The sequence below is a fragment of the Anguilla rostrata genome, chromosome 2, assembly GCF_018555375.3.
Source record: "Anguilla rostrata isolate EN2019 chromosome 2, ASM1855537v3, whole genome shotgun sequence".
In the NCBI taxonomy this organism is placed as follows: domain Eukaryota; kingdom Metazoa; phylum Chordata; class Actinopteri; order Anguilliformes; family Anguillidae; genus Anguilla; species Anguilla rostrata.
In genome coordinates, this window is record NC_057934.1 from 60,102,880 (window position 1) to 60,128,904 (window position 26,025).

Consider the following 26,025-nt stretch of genomic DNA (forward strand, 5'->3'; position numbering starts at 1 on the left):
GCATTAGCATATCATAGCCGGGAGGTACTGGGCTATGGCCAAGCCCTTAATAACCACAGAGTTCAGCGCACAGAGCTCTTGCGTTATGTTACTGCTGCTGTTGCTCATAGCTGGCCAGCTCTTCTCTGTTTCACGAGCGTACGCACGGCAAGAGGCCACACATTGATAAAGTATTTATTAGCGTAGCTATGGCTGAGCGAGGTGCTGATGCAACGTTTGCGAGAAGGAGATGTGGTCTGAGTGAAGGGCACAAAGAATTTGCATCTCTCTCTCTCTCTCCTCCTTCTCTCTCTCTCTTTCTCTCCAAATGCTTAATTCCAGGGGTGGGTTTCAGTCTTTTTCTTTTTTCTTTTTTTTCTTTTAAACTTTCAACATTTTTAATAAAAATACAAAAAGCAGAGGTTTGGTAAAATATATATTTTATTTATTTCTTCATACAAAGAAATAGTATGAATGTTCAGTATTTAATTATCTAGAAACATCTGTTGCGTTCACTTTTCAATGTGTAAAATTAATTTTTTTTGATGTACTTACCACAAAATACTTGATTTACATGTCTTTTTTTCATTTTTTATACATACAGATTGGCTATCCTAAATACCATATTATATGGGTAAGACAAACATCACTAACATTTGTATACTTCTGAGGGGTTGAATAAAACTCAACCATAAATGAATGCAACGACATGAACTGTCGAACCACAAGAAGAACCTCTCGGTGGCTTTAAAGAAAGACCCGGGTTCCTTCTGCGTTTCTCCAATGGTAACTCTGCGAGGAAGCCATCTTTTCTTGCTTTAAGTGCCCGGCAGCACTTGGTTTGCATATGGGAAGCCATCTCAAGATAGAGACAGTCCTGTTGTGTCCGCCATCTCTGAATCGCTCACGCAGGTAATCCCGTCTTCCGACTGGCGCACAGGATTCATTTTCTCGACAAATGATGAAAGGAATTTTGGGGGGTTTGCGTAGTACCGAACCGGCAAAGAGGCACAAAAAAATAAAATAAAAATAAAAATAAAAAACAGTACCATATTTTAGACCCTTAGTTAAATGTCTCTCTCTCTCTCTCTCTCTCTCTCTCTCTCTCTCAGACAGTGCTTTTGTGACTGACTCGCCTTTGCGTTTGTAAAAAGGTTTCGATGTTGGGGGAGACGACAGCACATACATTCATGAACGTGCGGGGCTGTTTCCCTCTCTCTCAGCGACCGGGGCTGTGACCTCACATCCTGGATCTGCGGACATTTTGGACACTACAGCTTTGAATGGCCCCCACCTCTCACTCAGTCTCTCCATTTCCCTCTCTTTTTCTTTCTGTCTCTCAGTCTCCATCCCTGTCTGTCACACTTTCTTTCTCTCTCTGTCTCGCTCAGACACGCACTCTCTCTCACGTACACACACACACACACACACACACGCTACATTACATTACTAACAGTCTCTCTCTATTTCTGTTTCCCCACGGCACACTCTCTCTCTCTCTCTCTCCCCTTTCTCTTTCGCTCTTTTCTCTCGCACCAAAGGCTGGATGCTACGGAAGAGACTCCATCTCTGAACGAGTACAAGCAGGCGCTTCTCCCTCTTGCATATACAGGATTCAAGTAGAACGACGAAACAACAACAAACAAACACAGCCGTACGGGGAAAAAGAAGCTGAATCAAACAAAATGAGGCCAGTTACACAAGCTTGGTATTCCTCAAGAGCTTTTGGGTTCCTTTAGACTGACAGATTTCAAATTTGGCAGCAACCACAGTTTGAGAAATAAAGAAAACCACGGCGACAGGAGACGGGGTATGATGGGATGGTGGAGAGATTTGGGTTTGGGGGTTTTGAGCAAAGAGAAGGCAGCAGAAGTGTCCCGCTCACACGGTCCACACGCTTATCTGTCGCTCTCGCACACGCACTCCAGAAACGTCTGTCTTTCATTCGCAGGTAACGAGGGGCCCGCCAGTCACACGGCCGCATAGCTTCAGCCAATCAGAGCCTTCGCTCGCCCCACGATAGGTGTGGCTCTGAGCCCAAGGAAGCAATGAGAACCCCATGTAGACCAAACATCCCATCAGACCACGCGGTCAAGGCTTAGAGGTGCTTTCAACCAAAACAAAAACACAAATACGTCTTTTAAAATCTGAATTTCAGGATATGGAGAGGGATGGAGGAGTCCACGGACATTCACTGAAAGACCTTACTTGACCTTTCACCCCTGGGTGACTGGGGGGCTGGCCCTGAGCTATGCCCTTTTCTAATGGGCCAGAGGATCGGGGGGCCAGGCCGGGGGCATCGATCCGTGAGGTTACATTATACGATTAGCATTATGTCAACATGAAGCCCCAACTGCCACCATAGATGTGATTTGGCCACTGATATATCTCCCATTCATTAAAAAGGACCATAGACGTGGTACAGGGGGGCAAGTGGAGTTATTCTTTAAGCTGAAGTGACACAATGAGTAGCGATTAGTCTATTGATCTAGCCGTTATTAAGAGGGGAGGGGGGGAGGGGTTTGGGGGGGGGGGATCAGCTGGGACTCGTAACGGCCTGGCTAAGTGGTCCCGGTGCCGTGTGGGGTCAGGCAAAAGTGAATTCTGAGCGATGGGGCACCTGCAGTCAAACGCAGTCCCGTCACCATGACGATGCGGCCGCCAACCTCCAGAACAAAGCTCTGAACAGGGTTTAAATACCAAGAGTTTTAAATACCAAGGTGAACCAAAAAAAAAAAAGAAAACAAGTCATGGCGAATGATTGCCAAGGGTTTAAGAGAAATTGTGAGGCATTAAAAAAAAATGTAAAGAATGCATGCTGAGTTGGTTTTTTTGTTGTTTGTTTGTATTTTATGTTTCATTTTCACTGGGCTGTGAAAGCTCCATACCCGTAACACAGTGCTTTTCTTTCCCTCCTCATTAAAAACATGCCCCCCCCCCCACCGGGGATTTCCTCACCCTGAGACTCCACAGAGTCCCCGCATTTGGAAGCACCATTAACTCAAACGAGTCGACAGGATCGCCAGGGAGGAGAATTAAACGAAAGAGCGGAATGTCAAAAAAAAAGAAGAAAGAAAGCCAAACAAAGAAGAGAAAACAAAACTATGCGGGCCGGCTGTTATGTACAAAATATGGTTAGGCAGCTTAGTGAATTAATTGCTTAGAAATTAAAAATAAATTATCATAAAATAGATTTCTGTACATTTTACATATATATAGCAAATATCTCCATGTATTTTGCCAGAATTACAGAAAAAACTCAAACAAACAATGTGTCCTCTTATTATTACTATTATTTTTTTCTTTCGTTTCAATCCCAACCGAAGTTGTGTCCCGTCATCTGGTAGAACTTCATGTTGAAGGGCCTGTAGAAGTCCCTGAGTCTCTGCAGCACCTCTGGGTGGATGTTGGGGTGCGTGCGGCCTTTGGTTTTGCCCAGGCAGTGGGGCTTGCTGCTGCCCTCGGCCTTCTTCAGGCAGGGGAAGCCCTTGGTCTGGTTGAAGTAGAAGTGTTTGTCGGTGATGATCCTCTTGAGCCCCAGGAAGTCCTGCACGCGGCCCAGCTCCCCCGCCGGGTCGCTGATGAGCCGCTCGCCGCTCACGAACAGGATCTGCCGCATGGGGAAGAACTGCAGCCAGTTGTCCAGGTGCTTGGCGTAGATGCCGATCTGGACGGCGCTCCAGGACGTGTCGATCAGACCCGTAGTCCTGTTTTTGAAGGTCAGGCTCTCGAAGGTGGGGATGTCGGGCTTTTTGGACAGCGTCTGGGTGTAGTCGGAGACGGCCCTGGTGACGGGGTCCCGCACCACCACGATGAGCTTGGTGTCCCGGGACATGGCGTAGATGCGGGCCGGCGCCTCCTTGGTCACAAAGTAGCTGGGGGTCTTCTCCATGGTGATCTGACCCTCCAGGGTTTTGGGCATCAGGTCCCTGAGAGGCAGAGGGAGAGAGAGAGGAGCAGGTGAAGGGACTGCTGGGAAACTCAGGGAATGCTGGGATAACTGGGTAAAACACATGAGCAACGACCGACCGCAATCAATGATGCGTACAAATCATCATTACTGTGCACAGAAGCCATTAGCAGAGAGTAAAACACACACACACACACACACACACACACACACACACACACACATACGCAGGGAAATACGTGCATACTCAGTTCTCACAATAGTCATCACTATCTCATGTGTTGCAAATTAAAGGACTGAAATATGCCAGGCAGTGATATAAACAGTCTTCAGCTATGGCAAGGACACACACGCACGCACACACACAGACACACACACACACGCACACGCACCACTCCACCCCTAATGCTGGAGAGTGGCTGGCTTAGCCTAAATCCATCTTGGCCTACTTTATCCATTAACCACTTAAAGCCCTGCTAAGGCTCCTTCCTTTAGGGAATGCGCTGATCAGCGACTCGGCAGTCGCTAAGAGCCAGCAGAATCCCCCAGATTCAGGCCCACAGATGCATTATGGGAGGGGGAACAGGACCTGCGACATACATGCAGCATACATGCAGGGCACTTGTGAGAACTGAGCAGAAGGGTGTCTGTCTGCACTGGACAGGTGACAGGAGCGTTACGGGCCCACGCAGTCAGCACCGGGCCCCGGGCCTGAGGCCTGCCAATCTGTCAACACGTCCGCGTGTGAGCGTGCGCCGCCCGCTTTGTCAGGACAAGCAGAGAGAGAGAGAGAGAGAGAGAGAGAAAGATCAGGGTGTGTAACAGACTGGGGGGGCTTTGTCATCAGAACATGAGGCCGTGTAGTAGGATTACTGCCCTGTTTGTAAAGAAGTCCCTGTGCTGTTCCTGTGAGAGTTCAGCTACATACACACACACACACACGCACACACACACACACACACCACACACACACACACACACACACTCACACACACACGCACACACGCACGGTAGCTCAGATCAGCAGTGCCTCCAAGGCCTTAGGTTTTGAGAAATATTAATAATACGAATTTTACTTATGACAATAACAGTTTTTTGTTTTTTTTTAAACCTATAAAAGAGAGACACGCCCAAAGCATTTTCAGGTATCTGATGATATGTTTAATGGAATTTCATTGGCAGCTACATGCAGTTTTTCTGCTTCTTTCAAGACAGTGTCAGCGATGTAATTATGATAATATCTTTCGCCGTTTTCTGTCGCTTCGCTGGAGGGGCTGGTCTCCAGGATGGATCCCATGACTGGTGGGAGGGTCTGTGAGTTAAAACCTCATTAATCGCCTGGCCCAATGAAAACAGCCGTGTGCGCACTCTCTTCTGCAAGTACACGACAGGTCCCTCCTCAGGCTTAACTGCTATTAGAGTATGCTAAAACAATACGCGTACGCAAGCATGCACAAGCTGCACAAACACGCCAGCGTGTTAGAAAACAGCAAGCATGCACACAGATACACAAACACACCAGCGCACACAAGCATGCAGGCAGATACACAAGCACACCAGCGCACACAAGCAAATGCATACAGATGCATAGCCACACACACACACAAATATGACGTACTACACACACCCGTGTACACAGATAAACATGTCGAGATGCATGTGTGCACAAATGCACGTGCATACAGGCGCACACACACACACACACACGTACTGCACTAAGCTATCTACACAGATAAACACAAAAATAAACCTATGTTTATTGCGCTTTATACATGCCTGGAGAAAAAAAAAATAAATAAATAAATAAACGCGGAGTCTAATTTTGCGAGTACAGCCCTGGAACAGAACAAACCTCTGAAGGAAGACAAGGCAGCATTAATTATTCATCCACAGGCGCTTGAAGTCAACAGCAGCAGAGAGAGGGTGTAGCTGCCATGACCCAGCCAGCCAGCGCTTGCCCTGCTTTTACACACGGCAGCGCTTTCGGACCCGCGCAGGAAAGGCCCGGAAGCTTCCGCGAGCCCCTTTCAGACCGCGGCCTGCAGCCGAGAAACTAGGGCTGAACGGCTAACCTTCATCAGGGCGCGCAATGAATGCAGTGGCGAGATTAAACTCGGAAGACATCTCTTGTTCTGTTGTTAGGAGGCGAGGCGGGCGGTGTTGGGGGGGGGGGGTTGGGGGTAAGTTGGGGTGGCTGACAGAATGTGACAGAACGGACAACGGGAATCAGACCCTCGACGGCAACGAGCTCTCAGGCGAGCGACCGTTAAATGACTTCACCTTTGTGCCCCGTCGCTGAAGAGCACTAGAATTATAAGGGGCCAAAGAAAGAATGTAAGGGAGAAAGAGCGAGAGCTAGTGCTATCGTAAGAGCTTTGTAAAGAAGGAGAGAAAGAGAGACAGAGAGAGAGAGCTCTCAGAAGAACAATGCCCATTATGACTGTATGATTTATGAGGTGTCTCACAAAAAGATTCCGTCAGCAAACAGCCCTTCCTCTGACACCAGGACCCCATTTTCTTCTTCTTTTCTAAAAAACTAAGGGGGAGGAGAAGAAGAAAACTACAGGCCTGGAGCGGGCCGGGCCAAGGGATGAGCTGCCTGCTGAGTGCTGAGAGGAGAACATCACCAACACCCCCAGAGCAGGAAGCTGTGTGTGTGTGTGTGTCTGTGCGTGGGTGTGAAAGTATGAGTGTGTGTGCGTGCATGTGAAAGTATGCGTGTGTGTGTGTGTGTGTGTGTGTGTGTCTGTGCGTGTGAAAGTGTGAGTGCGTGTGCGTGCATGTGAAAGTATGTGTGTGTGTGTGTGTGTGTGTGTATGTGTGTGTGTCTGTGCGTGTGAAAGTGTGAGTGTGTGTGCGTGCATGTGAAAGTATGTGTGTGTGTGTGTGCGTGTGCGTGTGTGCATGTGAGCTTGTGTGTGTGCATATCCTGCACATAGATATAGTTGCATATATTCTCAGGAAAACAATGCACTAGTTTTCCAAACACTGCTCATAATCAGTAAACGTACTGTGAAAAGTGTCATTCTGCTTCACCCTTTGATGTTTTAGGTCGTATTTCCTGCCCACCAATAGGGGAAAGACTCACACACTGCTGAAAAAAGATCCTACTGTCTCACTCCATCTGTTCTCACGTTTTGTAATGGGCATCAGAACAGAGTAAATATGTCATACTGGAAGATTTTGGAGGCACCAGCATGTTCTCCCCCCCCCCCCCCCATGTGCTTTTCCCAGTGGTCCCAAAATGGATATATTTTGGAAAACCCTCAAAGGGGGACTACCGAGAGCCCACCCGCAGCTTTCCCGATAACGCCATTTTCACATATCCCCTGGATTTCAGCGCCCGTATCTTCAAAGGGCTTCGTTCTGAACCAGGCCCCGCAGGAAGACCTCCGGCGACCGGCCGTCGATGAACTCGGTCCTGCGTTTCCAACGACAACCCAGACCGAACATCTGAGGAGACGTTGTGCGCCGGTCTCGTCTTCGCGGGTTGTTTTGCCTCCCGAGACGCGGGTTTCGTCCAGCGTGTCGCGTCAGGTCGACTCTCGCGTGCCGGTCGCCTGAGAGCCCAAACCCCCCCCCCCCCAGCCCCTCGGGGGACGATCGCCTTCCAGCTCAGAATGTTGACAGAATGTTGAAAGACGGGTCTCAGCTTCAACCAAACATGATTACTGTTCTCATTTTCTTTGCAAACATGAGCAAAGCGGGGCGGGGGGAGGGAAGGGGGGGGGTCATATGGGAGTCTCTCCCTCTTTCCGTCTCTCCTTTTCTGCTTGTCTCTCATTCACGCTCTCTTCTTGCTCTCTGTTCTCTCAGACAGCCTAATAATAAAGGGTTCCCCCCCCGAGTTGAAAGAGATGCCAAAACACAGAGATAAGACACAAAGCAGGCTACCTCTTACAGGACCACTTCAAAGAGCGAATGGGGCGACTCGTGGGACTGGATTTTAAGGAGCTCTGATCCTCTCGACTGTTTACATCTGTCCATTGTTTGTCTCGCTCGGGCCCTGCAGACGAATCGCTGGTGGGAAGTGGTTTCGCCAAACGAGAGAATCCCGTCAAAACGACGTTCGTTTGGACACCGCGTTCGTTCAGAAAGAGGAGCCCACCGGGCGCGTGCTCAAGGTCAACCGCAGTTTTTTCCCACAATAATGCCACAGAACATCAAAAGCACCCGATATTCATCTATTTTTACAGTTTGCAGACTTTCAAAAGGACAACACCCCCCCCCTCTTTCCTTTTTACAAAAAACATTGTACTGTAGACAAGAGGGTTCACCTGCAGACACCTGCATAGGTTCACTGCGGGCCTTGGGTTATCTGGCTGGGGTGAGACCGGCTAGACTGGCAGGCCAGACTAAATGCGGAGCCCTTGGGACAGTGGCAGGGGAGCTTGTGGCGGCTGGCTCCCGGGAGGAGCGTCAAAGCAAAGCTTTATTTGAGATACGAGGGCACGCTGAGCGGGACAGGGACGGCGCGTGCAAGCGCACCGCAGCGGCCAGAGACCGGGGAAGCCTCGAGACCGTCCGAGCCGGCAACTTCCATCACCGTCTGCTCCCACAGCCCTCCAACGACATCGGCCTACAATCTGATCGCTGATCAATGGAACCCCACCGCCCCCTTACCCCCACCCCCCTACCCCAACCCCCAACCAAGGGACGGGTCACGATCCCGAGAAGATCCAAGCAAGCGTTTCAGAGAAGCGAGGGATTGTTGAAAGAGTGCCTTTCTTCTCAACCCCCCCCCCCCCCCCCCAAAGTGTCTCTCCTTCTCTCTCTCTTTGCTTGGGACAGGAGGGCCGTACGGCTACACAGCAGAGCTGCTTGTTAAAACAGGCACGTCATTCTTCTCCAAACAGACGATACGCATCTCTCCGCCTGCCTGTTCCCCACTCGGAAAAACACGGCCCCTTGTTAAGTGGGGACCTGCATCGCCCCCCCCCCCCCGCCCCCCCTCCCCGCCCCTCCCTCGGAAGAGCTGACAAGTAATTAACTCGGTGATTGAAAAACTGAAGGGAGTGTTCTGAGTGCTCTTTATCGCTTAATTGTGCAGCGCTCATTCCGAACTCTTTCAAATGAGTGAGCGCATTCCGCCACGTTGTGCGCTCAATTATACATCGACGGCACATTAAATCGTTACCTTCCCCTCGGTTACTTAGCAACAGTGTTTATTGTGTTAGCTTTATCACGGTTGTGATTTTTTTTTTTTTTTTTTTGCCTTGCTTTCATCTTTTGTTTTTACATTTTTCCATTTTTATTTTTCAATTGCTGAGGATATCTGGATTCTTCTTCTTTTTTTTTTTTTTTTATAAGTGGAATTATAAGCAAACCTCTATCAGAGGGAATTGTTCCTATTACAATAGCACACCAGCATGATTAAAGTGTGCAAATGGAAAAGGACGGTCTTTTACTGAGCTCGGAAATGAACAGTGGAGCCTGGTCCTGGAATTAGCACTATGGCCGAGGAAAGTCCGGTTCTGGATTTAACAGTAGGAGAAGGTTAGCCTGGTTCTGGAATTCATCAGGAGATCAGCAGATTCCGGATCCAGAAATAACAATAAAACAAACAGATTATGGTTCTGGAATTCATCAGAAGGCCAGTAGATTCTGATCGTGACAGCAGCTGCATTCAGGCCCGTCGAACCCTTGCTTTAAAACCCTTTCTTTCTGAGACACCAAAGGCAGACATTAGACACCCAATCCCCCAAGAGCTGCGCCCCTGACATTGTGTTTAACCAGCAAACAGCTGTAGGCGGAGCGGGGGTCACCCCACGGGTCACGAGACAGAGGGACAGGTGGATGCCTTTCGGGAGGGGTGGAGCCGGCCCCTTTGAACAGCCCGAGAGGAGCAGGTGGTAGGTGGTGGAATGCAGCCACTTAGGGATCCCTGACGCTTCATCTGCCGCGTGACGAGGCCCAGAGCAGGGCTCTTAACCTTCCTGAGAGAGAGAGAGCACGGCTGCTCACTCAGGCCAAGTGCGTGTGCGTGTGTGTGCGATTGAGTGTGTGTGTGTGTGTGTGTGTGTGTGTGTATAAAAATGTACAAGGGAGAGAAAGAAAGAGTGTGTGAGTTTTAATGTGTGTGAAAGAAACACAGACACACTCTGTTTTGTTTCACCAGTCTCCTCTCTGTATCTCCCCCCCTCTCCTCCAGTGTATCCAGGCCCACTCTGCACTGTCCTGGAACTCATCAAAGCCATCCCTCCCTGTCACACACACAATCCCACAATCCTCTGCACCATTCTACTGGCACACTGAGCAGGTGATCTGGGAGCCTGTCTGATAGGGGAGGGGGGGGGGGGGCAGTGGGCGGTGGTTAGGACACTGAAACTAAGATCTGGGTGCAACTCATATAATGTTAGCTCATAAGCAAGGACCCACACCTGAAATGTTTTCCAGAACAGTTGGCATGTAAAGAATATGTTTGTAATGAAATTAGAAAACAGGACGTGATGCACCTGGATGAAGGCATCCAATAGGAAAATGGCTGAACGTGGCTCACATTATGATTGGACTGCAGCAGATGTGTGGGAGTTTTTTTGGCCACAGTGTGTCACCCCTTTACAGTTACATGGAAAGTCACGGAAATCGACCCCCGTTCCCAGTGTCCCGAACGGCAGCCTCATTCAGCCTCTCCACTGGCTACACCTCACCACCGAGTCCTTCACCGCCACCACGGCGAAGAGCCGGTGCATTATGGGAAAACAGATTACCCACAAAAAGAAACAAATAGTTAACCTAAACGACCCATTGGAGAGAGAGAAAGAAAGAGAAAGAGAAAGGGAAAGAGAGAGAGAAAGAAAGAGAAAGAGAGACAGTGAGAGAGTGAAAGAGAGAGAGAGAGAGAAAATGTCTACTTTATACATTAACTGAGTGCATTTTTCTCTTTCGCTTTCTAGGGCTCAGTGCAGCAGCAGCAGCTCAAGCGGTGCAGCAGTTTTAAATCTGGAAACGGGCCCATCCCAGCACTGCTGGGTGAGAACACTGGGCACTGAGGGGCAAACAAAAAGCTGGCGCGGGCATGTCCCGTACCACATGAGCAACTGTGTCCCAGACAAACATCAGACTCTGACTAACTCTCACTGCTCCTACATCCTGCTTCCTGTTCCTCACCCCTGCAACACTTAAGCGAGGCCTTCTGAAAAGCCACAGCGGTTCCTTTGTGTACGCAGCGTCGCCGAAGCATAGTATAAATGCATCCATTTTGGTCAATTCCAGTTGTGATTTGCAAGAAGCATTGTCTGGAGGTTTATTTGTTTCTGTTCAACACCTACAGAAAAACCGCTTGTGCACGCACACACACACACACACACACTCTCACTCACCCACCACACACTCACTCACACACACACACACACACACACGCACACACCAGGTGAGCAGGTCCCACTGACACACAAAAGTTGTCAACATCACCTGTAAACACGAAGTGCCCAGGCCTCATAAACCAGAGTAATGACTGACAGCTGCAACCCATTTCAATTTCTTAAAAATTGCAATTTTCCTCTATCTCATCCATCCATCTCTTCCTAAACTATCTTTCTCTTCTTGTCTCTTTACAGTATTTCTTGTGATCACAATAACACCTCCTCTCTCCCCCTCTCTCTCCCTCTCTTTGTTCCTCTCCCTTTCTTTCTCTCTTGCTCTATATAAGTCTGAAGGGATGTTCAGGTGCTTATGGGCTCATGGAGCAGGGGTCTCACGGTACCACAGGGCCTGCACTGCGGCGTTTGCACTGGTAATCCCCCGCTGATTACACGGTGGGGCCTGGTTCCCGGTGGCAGGAGTGGCCAGGATCGCTGGTGACCCGCTTTATCAGAGACAGGCATACCTGAGCACTAAGCCCCTCAGACACATTCCGCCGTCGCCATAGCGCCACTTCTGCCGCGCGCCGATAGGCCAAGTGCATCCGCTGTCGCCATGGAAATCCAGCGAAGGCCAGAGGGCTCTCTGGACATGGCTGATTCCACGAGGAGGGCTGGGAGCTGTAGAATATCCACCTCTGTGACGGAAACCGCAAGCTTCTCGCACAGACCAGAAACGAGGGGGAAGACACGCTACTTACACACGCGCACACACACACACACACACACACACACACGTGTAACAAGGTCCCCAGAAAACACTTCTGCTGCTTGCTGCTCGGTGCCCCGCCGCGGTTCGGACCCGTGATTTACAAATCCCTACCGACAAGCCGTCTCCCTTTCGCAAACTACAATTACAAAAAAAAGTACACGCAGTGATAGCAACAGTAGTGACAATTAAACTGTTCACTTTAGAGTAAAAGAGCGACACCCGATTTCCTGCCAGCTCCTCAGGCAATCCAAAAGCCCTTTTGGACGATAGCCTAGATATTCGGCATGATACTGCAACCAAGTACGAAGACAAGATAATTACCCTGGAACACAGGAGAAACGGGCATTAACCCTTTGTGCCTTTCTGAGCGATCGCAGGACCTCCGCGTCGGAGGTGGGGTACGGTTTCGGGGCTTCGCCATTTCGTCGAAGTCTAAGTGCCCCCGGAGCGCGATGACAACCTCCTCTCCCCCCGTCTCCGCCGCTCCTCGGGGCCTCCCGGTTTTAAACGAAATAGGATCTCCGTTCGGGCCGCTGCCAGGAAGACAAACTATTCGGTGGGGCAGGCGGGGGGGGGACCGGATTTGAAAAAGACATTCGCGAAACGCCCCGTCAGCTGAAACACTCCTACGTGCGTTTCTAATAAACCTGACTTTTCATCGCAGAAATGAACAGCGCTCAGCGGAGAAGTTTCCGTTTCTCCGCCGCTCTCTTCCCCCTCTGCCCATTTGCCTGTGACACATTATGTCAGGAAAAAGTCTGGCGGTAGTAGCAGGAAAAATTCCTTGAAGGGAAATTCTTTTTCCCTACGAAGAAATAGTCTATTACTTTTTGAAGAAATTGACTACGGTCCATCTCTGATCTCAAAATGCATCATCGCCTTTTTACCTTAGCTCAAAGTAAAATTATCAGAAACAACATGGCACTGGCAGCAACAACAACAACATCAACGACTAAATGAATGTGTTGGGGAAACAGCAGGGCTAACGCGCACTGCTCTTGCTTGTTTAAATCATCAGGGCCTGTAGGTCTGACTGCGCCCCCGGTCCGGTTGCCGTGGAGCTCAGCGGCCAGCTCATGCTGTGCTCACCCACGGCACCTCGCTCGCCGTATTTGCATACGAAGTGCGCAGAGACAACGCGCTTCCCTCTTAATTGTCATCCCTTTATTGTCGGGGTTAATGCACAACCCCGGGAGGGGAGGGGGTCCACTCCAAAAAACCCGTTTCTACTCCCCAAGTGGAAAGGGTAGTCACTCTTTAAACGCTGCGTAAGTTACTTCTTTCTTCTTTTTTTTTTTTTAATTTACCCGATACTGCAGTGGGAGGGCATTATGGTTTACTTCTCAGCCGATGCCTCTCCTTCCCTGCTTATTCACCTCTCCGTTTCTCCTCTCTTCTTCTCCTCTCCCCTGCTCTCCTCTCCTCTCATCTCCCAGTTGTGTGATTTTCTTTTAGGTAATCCTCAGAAATAATAACTTTTAAAACACATTGCTGATGGAGAATTGTGTAATAAGGGCGGGGGGGGCGGGGGGGGGGGTGGTTGTGGTTACTAACGCATAAAGCAAAGCATCTTCCCCCCCCACAGCCCCTGGGTCTATTTAATGTGCCAAAGAGTGTTTATTTAGCAGCAATGAATGACCATTAACCAGGGAGGGAGGAGGGCGAGCTCTGTTCTGACATGTGTTCCAACATCCAAATTATCACCTTGTTAAAAAAAAGAGGTCCAATTGACTGCAAACACAAGGGGAGGGTGTGTGTGTGTGTGTACAGGGCAGTGAAGGGAAGAGAAGCACAATCACGCTCTCAAAAGCATACGCTCTTATTCTTCTCATTCTTCTCCTTCTTTTATTTGTGCCCTTCGCTTGTCTAGACTTGACTTCAGCCATAAGGGGGAATAAATAAATGATTTGTCAGTTGGAAGGAGGGAGGAAAATGAAAGAAAAGAAAATGTTTCTCCACAGCTCAGCAGGCACAGGGGTCTCTTTAGTGGGCTTTATGAATGAGGGCGGACAATTGGTCAGAGACTGTGTGTGTGCGTGTGTGTGTGAGAGTGTGTGTCTGTGTATGCGTGTGTCTGTGTGTGCGTGTGTGTTTGCGTGTGTGTCTGTGCGTGTGTGCGTGTGTGTCTGTGTGTGTGTGTGTGTGCGTGTGTGTCTGTGTGTGTGTGTGTGTGTGTGTGCGTGTGCGTGTGTGTGCCTGTGTGCATGTGTGCATGTGTATGTGCATGTGTGTGCCTGTGTGCGTGTGTATGTGCGTGTATGTGCCTGTGTGCGTGTGTGTGTGTGTGTGCGTGTCTGTGTGTGCGTGTGTGTGCCTGTGTGTCTGTGTGTGTGCGTATCCGTGTGTGTGTGCCTGTGTGTGTGTGTGTGTGTGTGTGTGTGTGTACGTGTGTGTGTGTGTGTGTGTATGTATATGTGTACGTGTGTGTATCCGTGTGTGTGTGCCTGTGTGTTAGAGCCCTTTCTCTGTGGAGACGTGAGTGTTTGTCACGCAGTCCCTGTCGGGCTCCTTTGTCCGCGGGGGCAGCGGGAGGTTCCTGTTCCGCGGCGGCCATGTTTGCCCAACTGTTGTGGGCAGAGCTGAACGGCCGCCCGCGAGGTCCCGGCGCGGCGGCGGCTCGGCCACGCCCCTCTCCCCAGGCCGCCCCTTTTACAATTAGCCAGCGGTAATTTGGGATGAAAGCACCCCGCCCCTCCTCCCACCCCTAGTTTACTCCCTCCCCCATGCCAGTTTAAGAAAAAAGGGGGGGGGGGGGAGGGCAGACCCCCCTCTCCTTAGCCGGGGGCCAAAGAGGGCCCAGTGGCCAGAAACGCTGCCACATGATTGGACGGAAGGGGGGGGGGTAAGCAGAATGTGACACTATTCTGTTTGCCAGCGGGGAAGACAGGCATGGAGGGATTAAATAAAGGTTGGGAGATAAAAGGAGCTTTGGTATCAGCCAGAGGGGGGGCAGCGGAGGGGGCGAGGGGGGGTGGGCAGAAAGGACTGACCACAAAAGAGAGTGATCTGTGAATTTGGGGACACACACACAGCAAGTTTTGGCCGGAAAACAGAGAGATTTTTCTATGTTCGCTGCTGTTGTCCTCGCCGTCGCCATTGGCAGGGTCAGGACGGCAAAGCCGACCAGCAGTGAGTCGGACCGTTGGGCGGCCAGACGGCTAACTCCTGCGGAGCGTCAGGAGGCGGTGGGGGCAGGGGGGTGGGCTGGGGGGTTGAGGACGGAGTGTGGCACAGTGGGTAAGGAACTGCGCTTGTAACCGAAAGGTCGTAGGTTCGAATCCCGGGTAAGGACACTGCCGTTGTACCCTTGAGCAAGGTACTTAACCTGCATTGCTTCAGTATATATCCAGCTGTATAAATGGATACAATGTAAAAATGCTATGTAAAAAGTTGTGTAAGTCGCTCTGGATAAGAGCGTCTGCTAAATGCCTATAATGTAATGTAATGTAATGTAATGAGGGGTTAATAAGGAAGAAGCAGGAAGCGGTCACAGCTCCACGATCTCTGACCGAGCCAATCAGCTGGGGCACAAGCGGCCTCCCCCGTAACTGTGCTAGCCCTTACCGGAGAAACCGCAGAACATTCCGTAGCCAGGTAGCAGAACGGTTACGGAACTGGGCTTGTGACCGAAAGCACACGTTCAATTCCCAGGTAGGACACTGCCGGTGTACCCCTGAGCACGGTACTTCAGTATATACTTAATATATACAGTGTATAAAAAACGCTAATGTTGTGTAAATCGCTCTAAATGTAATTCACTGTAAACAGCAGACCCCTGTTCCAGTGAAGCAGCAATATAAATCCCATTAACAGCAGGCAACCCTCAGCCCCTATCCCACAGGACAGACTTACCAGTGGGACGGGACTCCTCAGACAAACAGGATCCAGGCTCCGCCCAGCAGCAACAAAACCGCAGACAAATCCCCTAATGCAACACCCTGTCCCCCGTCCTCTCTGACCAATCAGAAAACACCCCCTATCCCAAGTCACCGAGCTGTTTCCCACCGGCCGTTTTGCGTGAGTTTCGAGCAAGGGGCGCAAAGACGAGCACCCCTACCCTCCCAAAAACTGCCTCTCCCTGCGAGCGCGCGGCCAGCCCTTCAGAAACAGGCTTCATCGCGAGCAGGAAGCAGCGTAGCTTCACGCCGGCTCCGCCGCGGCGCGCACACAACCGCCGCTGCTGTTCACTGCCGGGCCCCGCCCATTTCATCTTTCTATCAGGAGGCCCTGAGAAGAGTCGCCGTCCCGCTCTGAGTGTTTTGAGGGTGGGTGGGGGGGGTGGGGGGTGGGGGGTCAGTCGGGGCCAAAAGGAGTAACGGGTCACCTACGCAGCAACGGGTCCACTCCTACGGGCAGGACGGAGGGGAAAGGAGAGCGTCCATCCAGAACTGTCCCTCACACAAAGGAGAACTCCGGGGCGAAGGTGCTGTTCTGCTGGGACGGGGTGTTTGACGGGAAAGAGAGGGACGTGGGGACCGGGGGGGGCCGGGGGATAAGGACTTTGAAGTGACAGACTTCCGCAGCGTCTCGGGTGCGACGGCGGAACCAGTCTTTCTCGGAAGCCCGGCGGAACAACGCTCCACTTGTGCCTTTGTGTCGCGCTGAAGGGGCAGCTAGCCGCACTGCCACTGAGCAGCCTTTGATTTGCACTTAATCACTGGAAGCCCGCCTACACACACACACACACACACACACACACACACACGCACACACACACACACACGCACACGCGCACGCGCACACGCACACGCACACGCACACGCACACACACCACACCACACAGCAACACACACACGCACCACACACACACACACACGCACACACCACACACACGCACAGCACACACACGCACACACACACACACACGCACACACACACACACACGCACGCACACACACGCCCAACTCAGGAATGGCGCCATCCTCGTCAACAAGTTCCTGTTCGGCAGCCGTTTGGATGGAGAGCTCGTCCTTTGATCACGCAGGGCTGGGGGGGGCTGGGGGGGGGGGGTGTAGGCAAACACGAGAGGCTTACCTGACATTACCCGCGGGCATTTCTCCAATCAGACGTGTGCTTTTGGATTTGGGCTCTTTAAAGGAGGGCCGCGGCCGCTTGTAATTAGACTGAGCTCTGTTAAGGGCACCAGGCAGCGCGCGCGCACACGCAACACCACACCACACACACACACACCCACACCACACACACACACGCTGGATATACCCTCAAATCATTAACTCCACAAGTGCTAACTAATAAAAGGCCGTGTGGACTCTCTTATCTGTCGGCGTGCCTCTGAGAGGGGGCCGGCGGAGTCTTCCCAATCTCTCCGCTCTCCAGACCAGCCCCCGGTTCCAGCAGCACACATTTGAGATCATTCCGGAAGACCCCGCGCACCGGAACGGTCTCGTGACTTAAAGAACTATTTCTTTCAAATCATCGCCGGCGAAACGAAAACGCCAAGAAATCCAAGAAATGGAAAGCGTCCAAGGGGTTCGGTCCACCAGGACGGCAAAAAAGTTACTTCTATATTTAGCGTACCGGCACAGCGTAGCGGTTCAGGCCCGTGGGTCTTGGCTAATAGTTATGAATTACTGCCTGTGATAGCACACACAGCTGGACAGGGACCTTAAATATGTGTTTTAGAAAAAAAAAGGCAAATGAGGTGGCAAATATCTCAAACGTCAGTCATCTGACCGGCATTGGGAAATGCACAGGGAAGGACAGCCTGTCCCAGCTCTCACTCTCACGCCTGTTGGGAAAAAACTATTTCAGGAGGGCGGGAATAAATTGGATTTGTGTTTTCGGCAGGCGTCCACGTTCCCCGATTTCAGTCCAATTTCAGGAAACCTCCGTCTGAGAGTGCCAGAGCTCAAACTCTGGGTGCAGCCTCCTAAAGTGCTGAAAACTATTTCTTTCTCGCTCTCTTTTTTTTTAACATCATAAACACAAGGCTGGGAGGACTGCGAAAGCGGCAAACATGCCGCACGAATCAAACACGAAAGCTGCAGAGCAAGACGGCACGAAAGCAAAGCCACAGCTCAGTAATTAAATATCAAAGGCACTTCAAACCCAATACGTTTTTTAAGCTTAAACGCATCCGGCGCGGCAGGAAGGGTTGAAATAAATGGCTACGCATCTTGGTCTGCAACGGCAAATTGCAAATGAAGTTCTCCTCATCGAGAAACAAATGTACAACTCACTTTTTTTTTTTCTCCCTCCCCTACATTAGTGGCTTTTGCTACGGTGACACACGTACCAGAGGGAGCACAGACGACAAAGGAAAACCCCAAAAACATTATGCGGGGCGACGCGCGACTATAATTTTTTGTACCGACAGACAGCAGAAAGAAGCCGGCTAACGTGACCGAACCCTGGTCCTGTCGCCGCCGGTGATGCAGCGGCAACCGCGATACAACGTTCCTGAAACGTCACGAGAACGTTTCAGGCCCTCGGCTGGGAGTAACCTCGGCGCCTGTCCGTCAAACCGCTCGCGGGGGCGGATCGTCCCGGAAACCCCGCGAAGGGGTTCAGCTACCCCCCCAAAAAAACACAGAGCCCCGGCACGTGGCTTAAAAAAAAAGGGTCGTCCCGTGCGCAAATAAACCCGCGTGTTACGGCAGAATCCAGGCCGTGCCATCGCCCCTCCCTTTCTCCCACACGCGCCCGGCTGGTGGAATTCCAAAGGCAGATGCAGGCGAGAGCTTTGGCGAAGGAGGACTGAGGGTCGGACACGCCGCCGGTCTTCCTGACGCACGTGAAGGCCGGGACGTTTACGCCAGAACTCCATCATGAGTCTGTTACCATCGGCTGAGTTCCTCTCTCTCTCTCTCTTTCTGTCTCACTCTCTCTCTTCCTCTCTCTCTCTGTTTCCGCTCACATTTAGCTGGTGTAACAGTGTAAGCCAAGCACCACAGGAGTTCCATGAAGAAAAGGATGAGAATCAAGGGGTGATCAACACTGCAGATTCCCCCCAAAACGCACCCAACAGGAAGACGGGGTGTACTGCGAACACCTGAGCTTTACAGCAATGAGAGAGAGAGAGAGAGAGAAAGAGAGAAATGAAAGAGAAAGAGAAAGAGAGAAAGAGACATTTACGCAGTTACAAGAATCAAGTTTGAAGGCAAGGCAGTCCAGGCTAGTCCAGGCTCTGAAACAGCATTTAGGCCTTGGAGCAGGGTCCTCATCTATCAGAAAGGCGTGGTGAGGCTTGTTCAACTGAGCAGTTACACCTGTTCTATAATCAACACTAGAGTAGTCTTTAAGGACCTGATAGTGGAACTGTGTCACTGGCGAACAAGCCTGCCACTTCTGGCCCGCCTAGTTCAGGGGAACTCCGCAGAGCAGATCGCCATTCCACCTCTCGCACAGCAGCTCTACCGCAGGAGAGCTCGGGGTCCCCGGGCCTGAAGCTACCCGGGGAACCGCGGGCATTAACAATGAAGTAGGGTTTCCTCTCTCCTGAAGAGGTCCTGCTGCTCTGTTTATCCTCCCCTTTTTTTTTAAAAAAAAAAGGGGGGGGGGGGAGGCTTACAAAAACTTTCCAGAAGGGGAGCGCCGCTCCAGCCAGCTGCCTTCGCGGCGATGCGCCCTTTAGAATTTCCACTCGCGATGGTTCTGAGGGCTCTCTCTGCCCGAGCTTTTCTCTCACTGCGAAAACGCGCAGGGAAGGGGGGGGGGGGGACTGGCTACAGGGTGGCTACACAAGATAGTATACACAATATTCACAGGTTTATATGGGGAGGCCTTAGCCGAAAACACCACCGCGCTGTGACAGTGTCGCACAACTGTGAAAACTAAAGTTCTCTGCGAAACTGAAACGCAACATGACGCGTAGTGTTTTTTTTTTCATTAATAAAATAAATCACATGTACTGCAGATATGACAGCAGCCTTTAGTAATTAATTTGGTTTTATCTTTAGGAAAAGATTTGAATTAATTGAGTAAAAAAACAAAGTCAATTCTTGAAAATCTGATAACCAAAAGATAGCAAAACAAATAGTTGCAACAGTCAAGTGCGTATATTGTCTTTGGTTGTGCAACTCCTCTCTTAACCTTGCACACTCACAGCAAAACTTAAAATTTAAATGTTCAAAGTTACATCAACTCCAATGGGAGTGCATGTTGTCCCATCAACTCATATAAACTTTGCTAAACTTGAATTAGCAGTACCCTGTAACAGGTGGTACAGGTCAGGCACATTAAGATAACATTCCAGTGTTAGCATAACGCTGGACCATTAGGTTCATTTGGTTAAACTTAAACTCAGCACACACAACCGTTGGTCAAAAAACAAACACAGAAGTCCGAAAGTATTCAGCCTCTGTTCACGCCAGAGTTAAAGCAGTAAAATAACTGAGATAGACGGGCAGGCCTCCTCCGTACTCAAAACAGGAATGACGCGACTGAAACATTCACACCGAGAAGAGCAGCTGTAGCATCAGTAATCTGACCGATACTGCATAATTGTGCAGTCACACGGTGGATGCGGATTTTAGGCCCATGTAACCAGCGCTGTGACGTTACACCTATCGGTTGCCAGGGCGCTGCGCTGCGCAGCGTTAACATTATGCCGACCTCTACCCGTACCGTCCCTGAGAAAAAAATCACCTATGACGTCTTCGTAAACTTCCCGGCCATCTGTCTGCAAAGATCAGCCAGCCGTTGGTACTGCGCAGCCTTGCATTATCCACAGGCGAAGGCAACTCCGAATCCTCAGAGGCCCGTTTCAAACGGCAGACAGTGCCAACGAAGCGGCTTTAGTTCGTGATGTGGTTTAATCTCCTGCCCCCTACTTCACTGTGAAGGTTAAAATACAGCCAAGTAAAATTCGTGTAATAAGACTGAGTTGATTTTATGAGCTAATACGTGCCGTTTAGCCTGGCTCCGATTAGGACAAAATTAAGGCCACGTTTCAGCTCAATGTTATTAGTCTTACTGACTGCCATGTAAAAGATACTCTTATCTCTGAATACTGGTAAGTCCCCATCTGTTATTAGTATTGTAAGCGCTTTGTGACGGTTTTGGGAGAAATGCGGGCATATTTGCCCATGGGAAGGTCGTCCTACAGTTAAATTTCCACTGATACTGAGTCAAGGTCACTTAACTTCTCAGATCTGCATTGCAAAGCCGCACTTTGTTGCAATTAGCGTTGTTTCCATTATCGTTTTGAAGATAAGAAGTGAGAGGCGATTTATTTCGGATTTGGGAGGATAAAGGGAGACCCAAACAGGCCCCGAAGCACGCCAAATAAAGCCCCTGTCCCCTGATACGAGCAGCGGAACCCCGACTCTGCGGCAGATACATGCATGTTTATTTTATTTGTCACTTAAACCGTGGAGCCGGCAAGTAGACAACGCCGCCTCTTGCTTTCACAGTAAATATGGCTTAAAAGGGGGCTTGCTTCTTCTTGACTCAAACAGAACACGCAACTAGTGTCCACAATCGCGCGCTCCCAGCAGAATTTAGCAAGTTTTCCCGACCGCAGCGCCTAATAGCTAAAGCATTGAGTCCACTGCCATTATCACGTTTAAAATAACGAACGGATGTAGGCTAGTTGGCGATATAAATAAGTCGTCTGTGGGAAAAAAAATAGTGAAGTAGGGAGGAAAGAAAGCTCTTGATTTCGTCTTTTTTAATTTCTACAGTAGGCCTACCAGTCATAAACAAGGTAAAGCAAGAGGCTGCAACAACAACAAAAAAACAAAAACAAAAAAACTAAAGAATTAAAGCCTCCCATGGTTTTTTGATTTTGTTTACACATGCGCAAAACGCGCCTCTCTGTCTATTCGATAAATGCTGTGGACCAATGTGAGTTGGTCTCCCTTTCATTTTTTCTGTCTTTGTTGGGCCATAAACTTCGTGCATATCTAATTGACTGCACTTTTTCTCCGGGCAGACGAAATCCGTTTATTCAGAGAGCCATGCTATCCCGCGCTGTTTTTTTATCAACTTGTCAGAGGGGTTATTAGTTCTGCTCTGGCTCGGCGGACGAGGAAGCGAAAACTTTTCTTTTTCTGGAGATGTCTTCGGGGTTAAGTGGGAAAAGAACATCACAGCAAAGCCCCCAAGCTTCTGAGTTGTAATCCATGTGCTTTTGCGCATGTGTGTATGCGGCAGTGGATATTGTAGCCTACACATATGTCTAGTTTTCCCCTCTTTATTCTCATGTATTCCACATGTAAAACGCATTTTTATTTTTTCGCCCCAATGAAAGCCCCCCTCCTAAAACAAAAAAGTCTAATCCCTGGTGCAAGATTCGGTTGATAGCCTATTTAGAATACACGGAGTCTGAACTCGCTTAAATGAGAACTATTACCCACGGCCCATGGTTTGACTCAAACGTCAAGATTAGATTTTTATAACATGCAGATTTTTCCCAAGCTAATTATAATAATCTATAATAATTTCAATCTGGAGGCAAAATAGGCCCTAAACTTTTCACAGTATTGAATAGGCCAGAAAGTATTCTTCATTATTTATTTATATTTTCTGGGCAATACAGGATATATAATAGGGGGCTATTTGCTGAAATTAGTCCCCGGGGGCTTTTTACTTTCATTTTTTTTATTTAAAGTGGACAACTCCATATGCTGCGAATGAATTGCGCCATAAAATCATTTCTTTTGTTTATTTAACTAATTCAGCGAATGAGTATGAAGTATTTATTGAGTAGTCGCCTATATATTATTTGAGTTAATACTCTAGAGGGTTTTTTTAACAGAATATTTTAAACACTTTTGAAACAAGCGATTCCCACATTACTGTTATTTCTTAATAGGACAGCAGGCCTACGTCGTAAATATAAGGGTTGCTTGGTTTAATTATTCAGCCTGCACTTCTAAATGTATTTGTACTTATTGAAATGCAAATTACAAGCACAAAAGAGAGTTAGCCTTACTTTATTAAACAATGCCTTGAAAGGTTTTCTTAAGTGTATTCCAAATCGCTATAATGCCATTGTCTTGTAGACTGCCGTGACGTCTGAGTTTATTTATCTTCCTATGTATTTTAGTCAGCGCAAGCGAGAATCCTTTTGAGAAATTCAAGTGATTAGTTGTAGACACTTTCATTCATTTACAAAATAACGCACTCCATATAGAAAAGTATGAACTGCAATCAGGCTACTAGCAAATTATCACTAAACCGCACGCTCGGTCATCAGCATAAATATTTACAGGAATAGTGCTTCGAAAAGCTATTTATTTATTATAAAGTTAACTTAAAGTGCACTTTTTAATGCAAGTTTTGTTTCAAACTAAGTTTTTCAATCTCTACATAACTTTTTTTTTACTTTTCATTCCAATAGTTTTGCGATTTTCTTCTATGATATTTTAAAATGAAACTCAATTTTTCAACAAAAAAATAATAATAATTAAACACATTATATATGACAGTTCAAATAATACCATAACGCAACGTTGTCATGTAACAATGTTGTGTTATAATTAGACAAATAAGAATCAAGGGTGGCGCAAAATGTCGAGTATGCAGACCAGATTAAAATTGTATTTCTAAAATTAAACATGGACCATTAATAACACTAAAGCGCGCAACAAAATGAAAAGGAAATGTCTAAAATTGTTTGCCTGCAGTGTTCTCCTCTGTCCAACAGAGACCACTGCTCAACGCCAATTTGTGGCGTGTGTGCCTCTCAAACGCAGGGGCATTTCAAATAATATCAGCCCAAAGACCATTAAATATGGAGTCTCCACTCATCCACAGAATAAACCGCATTAAGAATAGGCAGAGAATCATTTGTCGTGTTTCCTAGTAAGATGAAAATGCCCGAGGCGTCCTTCCTGATAAACTGCGAGCTCGGTCTTGTTGCTCGGTTCCCCGTTCTGCCGGGGACACGCCGAGTCAGCCGTGAAAGAGAGTCTTGTATTTATTTAATTTGGTTACTTTTAAGTCGGAAACGTACATGGAGTCTGTTTCAAGTTGAAACTCCACACAAACGCGATTGATATGCATTTGCCTCTGAAAGCAAGCGAAAGCGGATGGCTTAGCTACATACGGAGTGATAGGGGCCTATTATCTGTCATTTCTGCAATAGAAACGCTCCATGATACAGGCTTGTAACGAATATAAGGGCATACATATAAATATATATTAACGTGTTTTTTTTTTTTTTTTTTTAATTAACGGAATATATTTCAAACAGCAAGAAGACTTGACCTTTTATTTCCCAAGGAGTGACTTGGAGGGTCCCGCTGGATATCCGTCGGCAGACAGAGTATTATGAGGGCTCTCTCAATTTATAAGAAATAAAGACTCAAATTTGATATTCTGAAGGCAGGACGTTCATAGGCCGTCCTCACAAAAAATGGAATAGAAAGCATTTTAATGAAATTCAGCAGATACTTCAAAATATGAAGATATATTCCTGGCCATTCCTTACAAAATGACATTAGTCACATTTTCAGTGCTTGATATGCATACAAATACAACTCATGAAAAATACATTTCGCTTGCGACTAGTCTAATGTATTTTTAAATGCAGTTATTTATTTATTTTTTTATATTTTTGCACAGCAATTCAGAAGGAAACCAATTAGCCGTTTTATATTTAAAAATTAAGTTACCCATGCTTTGTATAGAGACTATCTGTGAAGCAAGCGTGTGTGATTTGGTCACTGTACGGAGAAATAAGTATTCTGTACCCGAAACACAATGCGATGCATGTAGGCTATTCGCCGAAAGACACTGCCTCTTTTATGTTAGAGCAGCTGGAAATGAATATTTCGTTTTTCCATCTGACAGCAGTTTGGTAGTTCAGTAGGCACTGATATCGCTGCGACTCGCAGCATTTTATTCGTTGCAATATGTATATCCTATTATTACTGGGTTTTTTCCCCATTATATTTAATTTCAGTTAAACATGTACCCTCGTTTTGAATTGCACTCAATCGTATTTACCTGTACCAATCCAGTCCGTTGTCGTAGTTCCTGTCGAAGAAGTGCGGCTCAGCTCCCACGGCCCTGATGTCTGGATGCACGCGAAGAAACTCGAGCAGCGCGCGCGTACCTCCCTTCTTCACCCCGATGATGATCGCCTGGGGCAGCTTCTTGCTGCCCGATCCATTGGAGAAACTTGACATGGCACTTGGCTCAGGGGATCTCTGCTCGCCCCTAATTTCGTCCCAGTCGTCGGCTCTGTCCACTTCAATCTCGTTATTTAGCAAGTCTCTAGAAGCCGTCCTGACGGAAGGTTCATCGTAATCGGATTCTAAATCCACCCAGCTTTGGGGTCTGGGCAGAAGCTTGGACATCAGCTCTGCCCTGCCGCTCGCTGTCCGTTTACCGGCGGACTCCGTCTCTTTTCCCCGATAAGTGTCCACTACTAAACTTGGCATAGTAGTACAGTAACCCACGCAGGAATATAGCATATATACCCACAACAGAAACATGATGCACAGAAGTAAGAGTTTCTTTTTCACGGGGCTGTATGAGAACGCATATAGATTGTGACAAATCAGACTATATTCCATAAGCCTTGCGGGTACAAACCATAATCCAACGAGACATACTGGCAAAGTTGTCCATTCCAGGTAGCACGGAGAAAAATCCTCGAGGAATAGATATTAAGTCCTTTGAGGGAAAAAAAAAAAAAAGAAAGGTAAAGAAAAGACAAGAAAACTAAGCTAAAGCGAACAACATCCCTTCGGGTGCAAATTCAAGACGTGTTCCGGCAGATTCCTAACATAACTAAGGTGAAGAAACTGAAAACGTTTTATGTACAAGTGCGCGCTTCGGTGCTGTTCCAAAGCCGTACCCTCTCGCCCTTCCGCTCAGCGCATCCCGTCGCCCATCCTGCGAGCTACTGCAAGCGCCGAGCGTCTTGCAGACTACTAGGTCCTCGCACGGGAGCAAGTGGTTTGTGACAGACATTGGCGCTGGCCTATCGCAGCAGCTCCGTATTATAATTAGCCATTTGTTGATGGAAATGGACCTATCGTAAGAGAGGATGGGCGGGGTCTGGCGTGGGACTCTTCTTTCGCCGAGGTGATTAAACGCTCCTATTGGATAAGCAACCATTAAACTCGATTTCCTTTATTTGCAAGATT

At 48.5% G+C, this 26,025-nt stretch overlaps 1 protein-coding gene across 1 annotated transcript; it reads right to left on the minus strand.

Moving 5' to 3' along the window:
• Positions 1 to 402: 402 nt before the first annotated feature.
• hs3st3b1b (heparan sulfate (glucosamine) 3-O-sulfotransferase 3B1b) lies at positions 403 to 25,807 on the minus strand. Its single transcript, XM_064323516.1, has 2 exons — positions 24,878 to 25,807; positions 403 to 3,908 (listed from the first exon to the last, which is right to left on the minus strand). Exons 1-2 carry the CDS (start codon positions 25,447 to 25,449, stop codon positions 3,290 to 3,292), a joined length of 1,191 nt encoding a protein of 396 aa, XP_064179586.1. The 5' UTR covers positions 25,450 to 25,807; the 3' UTR covers positions 403 to 3,289.
• Positions 25,808 to 26,025: the final 218 nt, after the last annotated feature.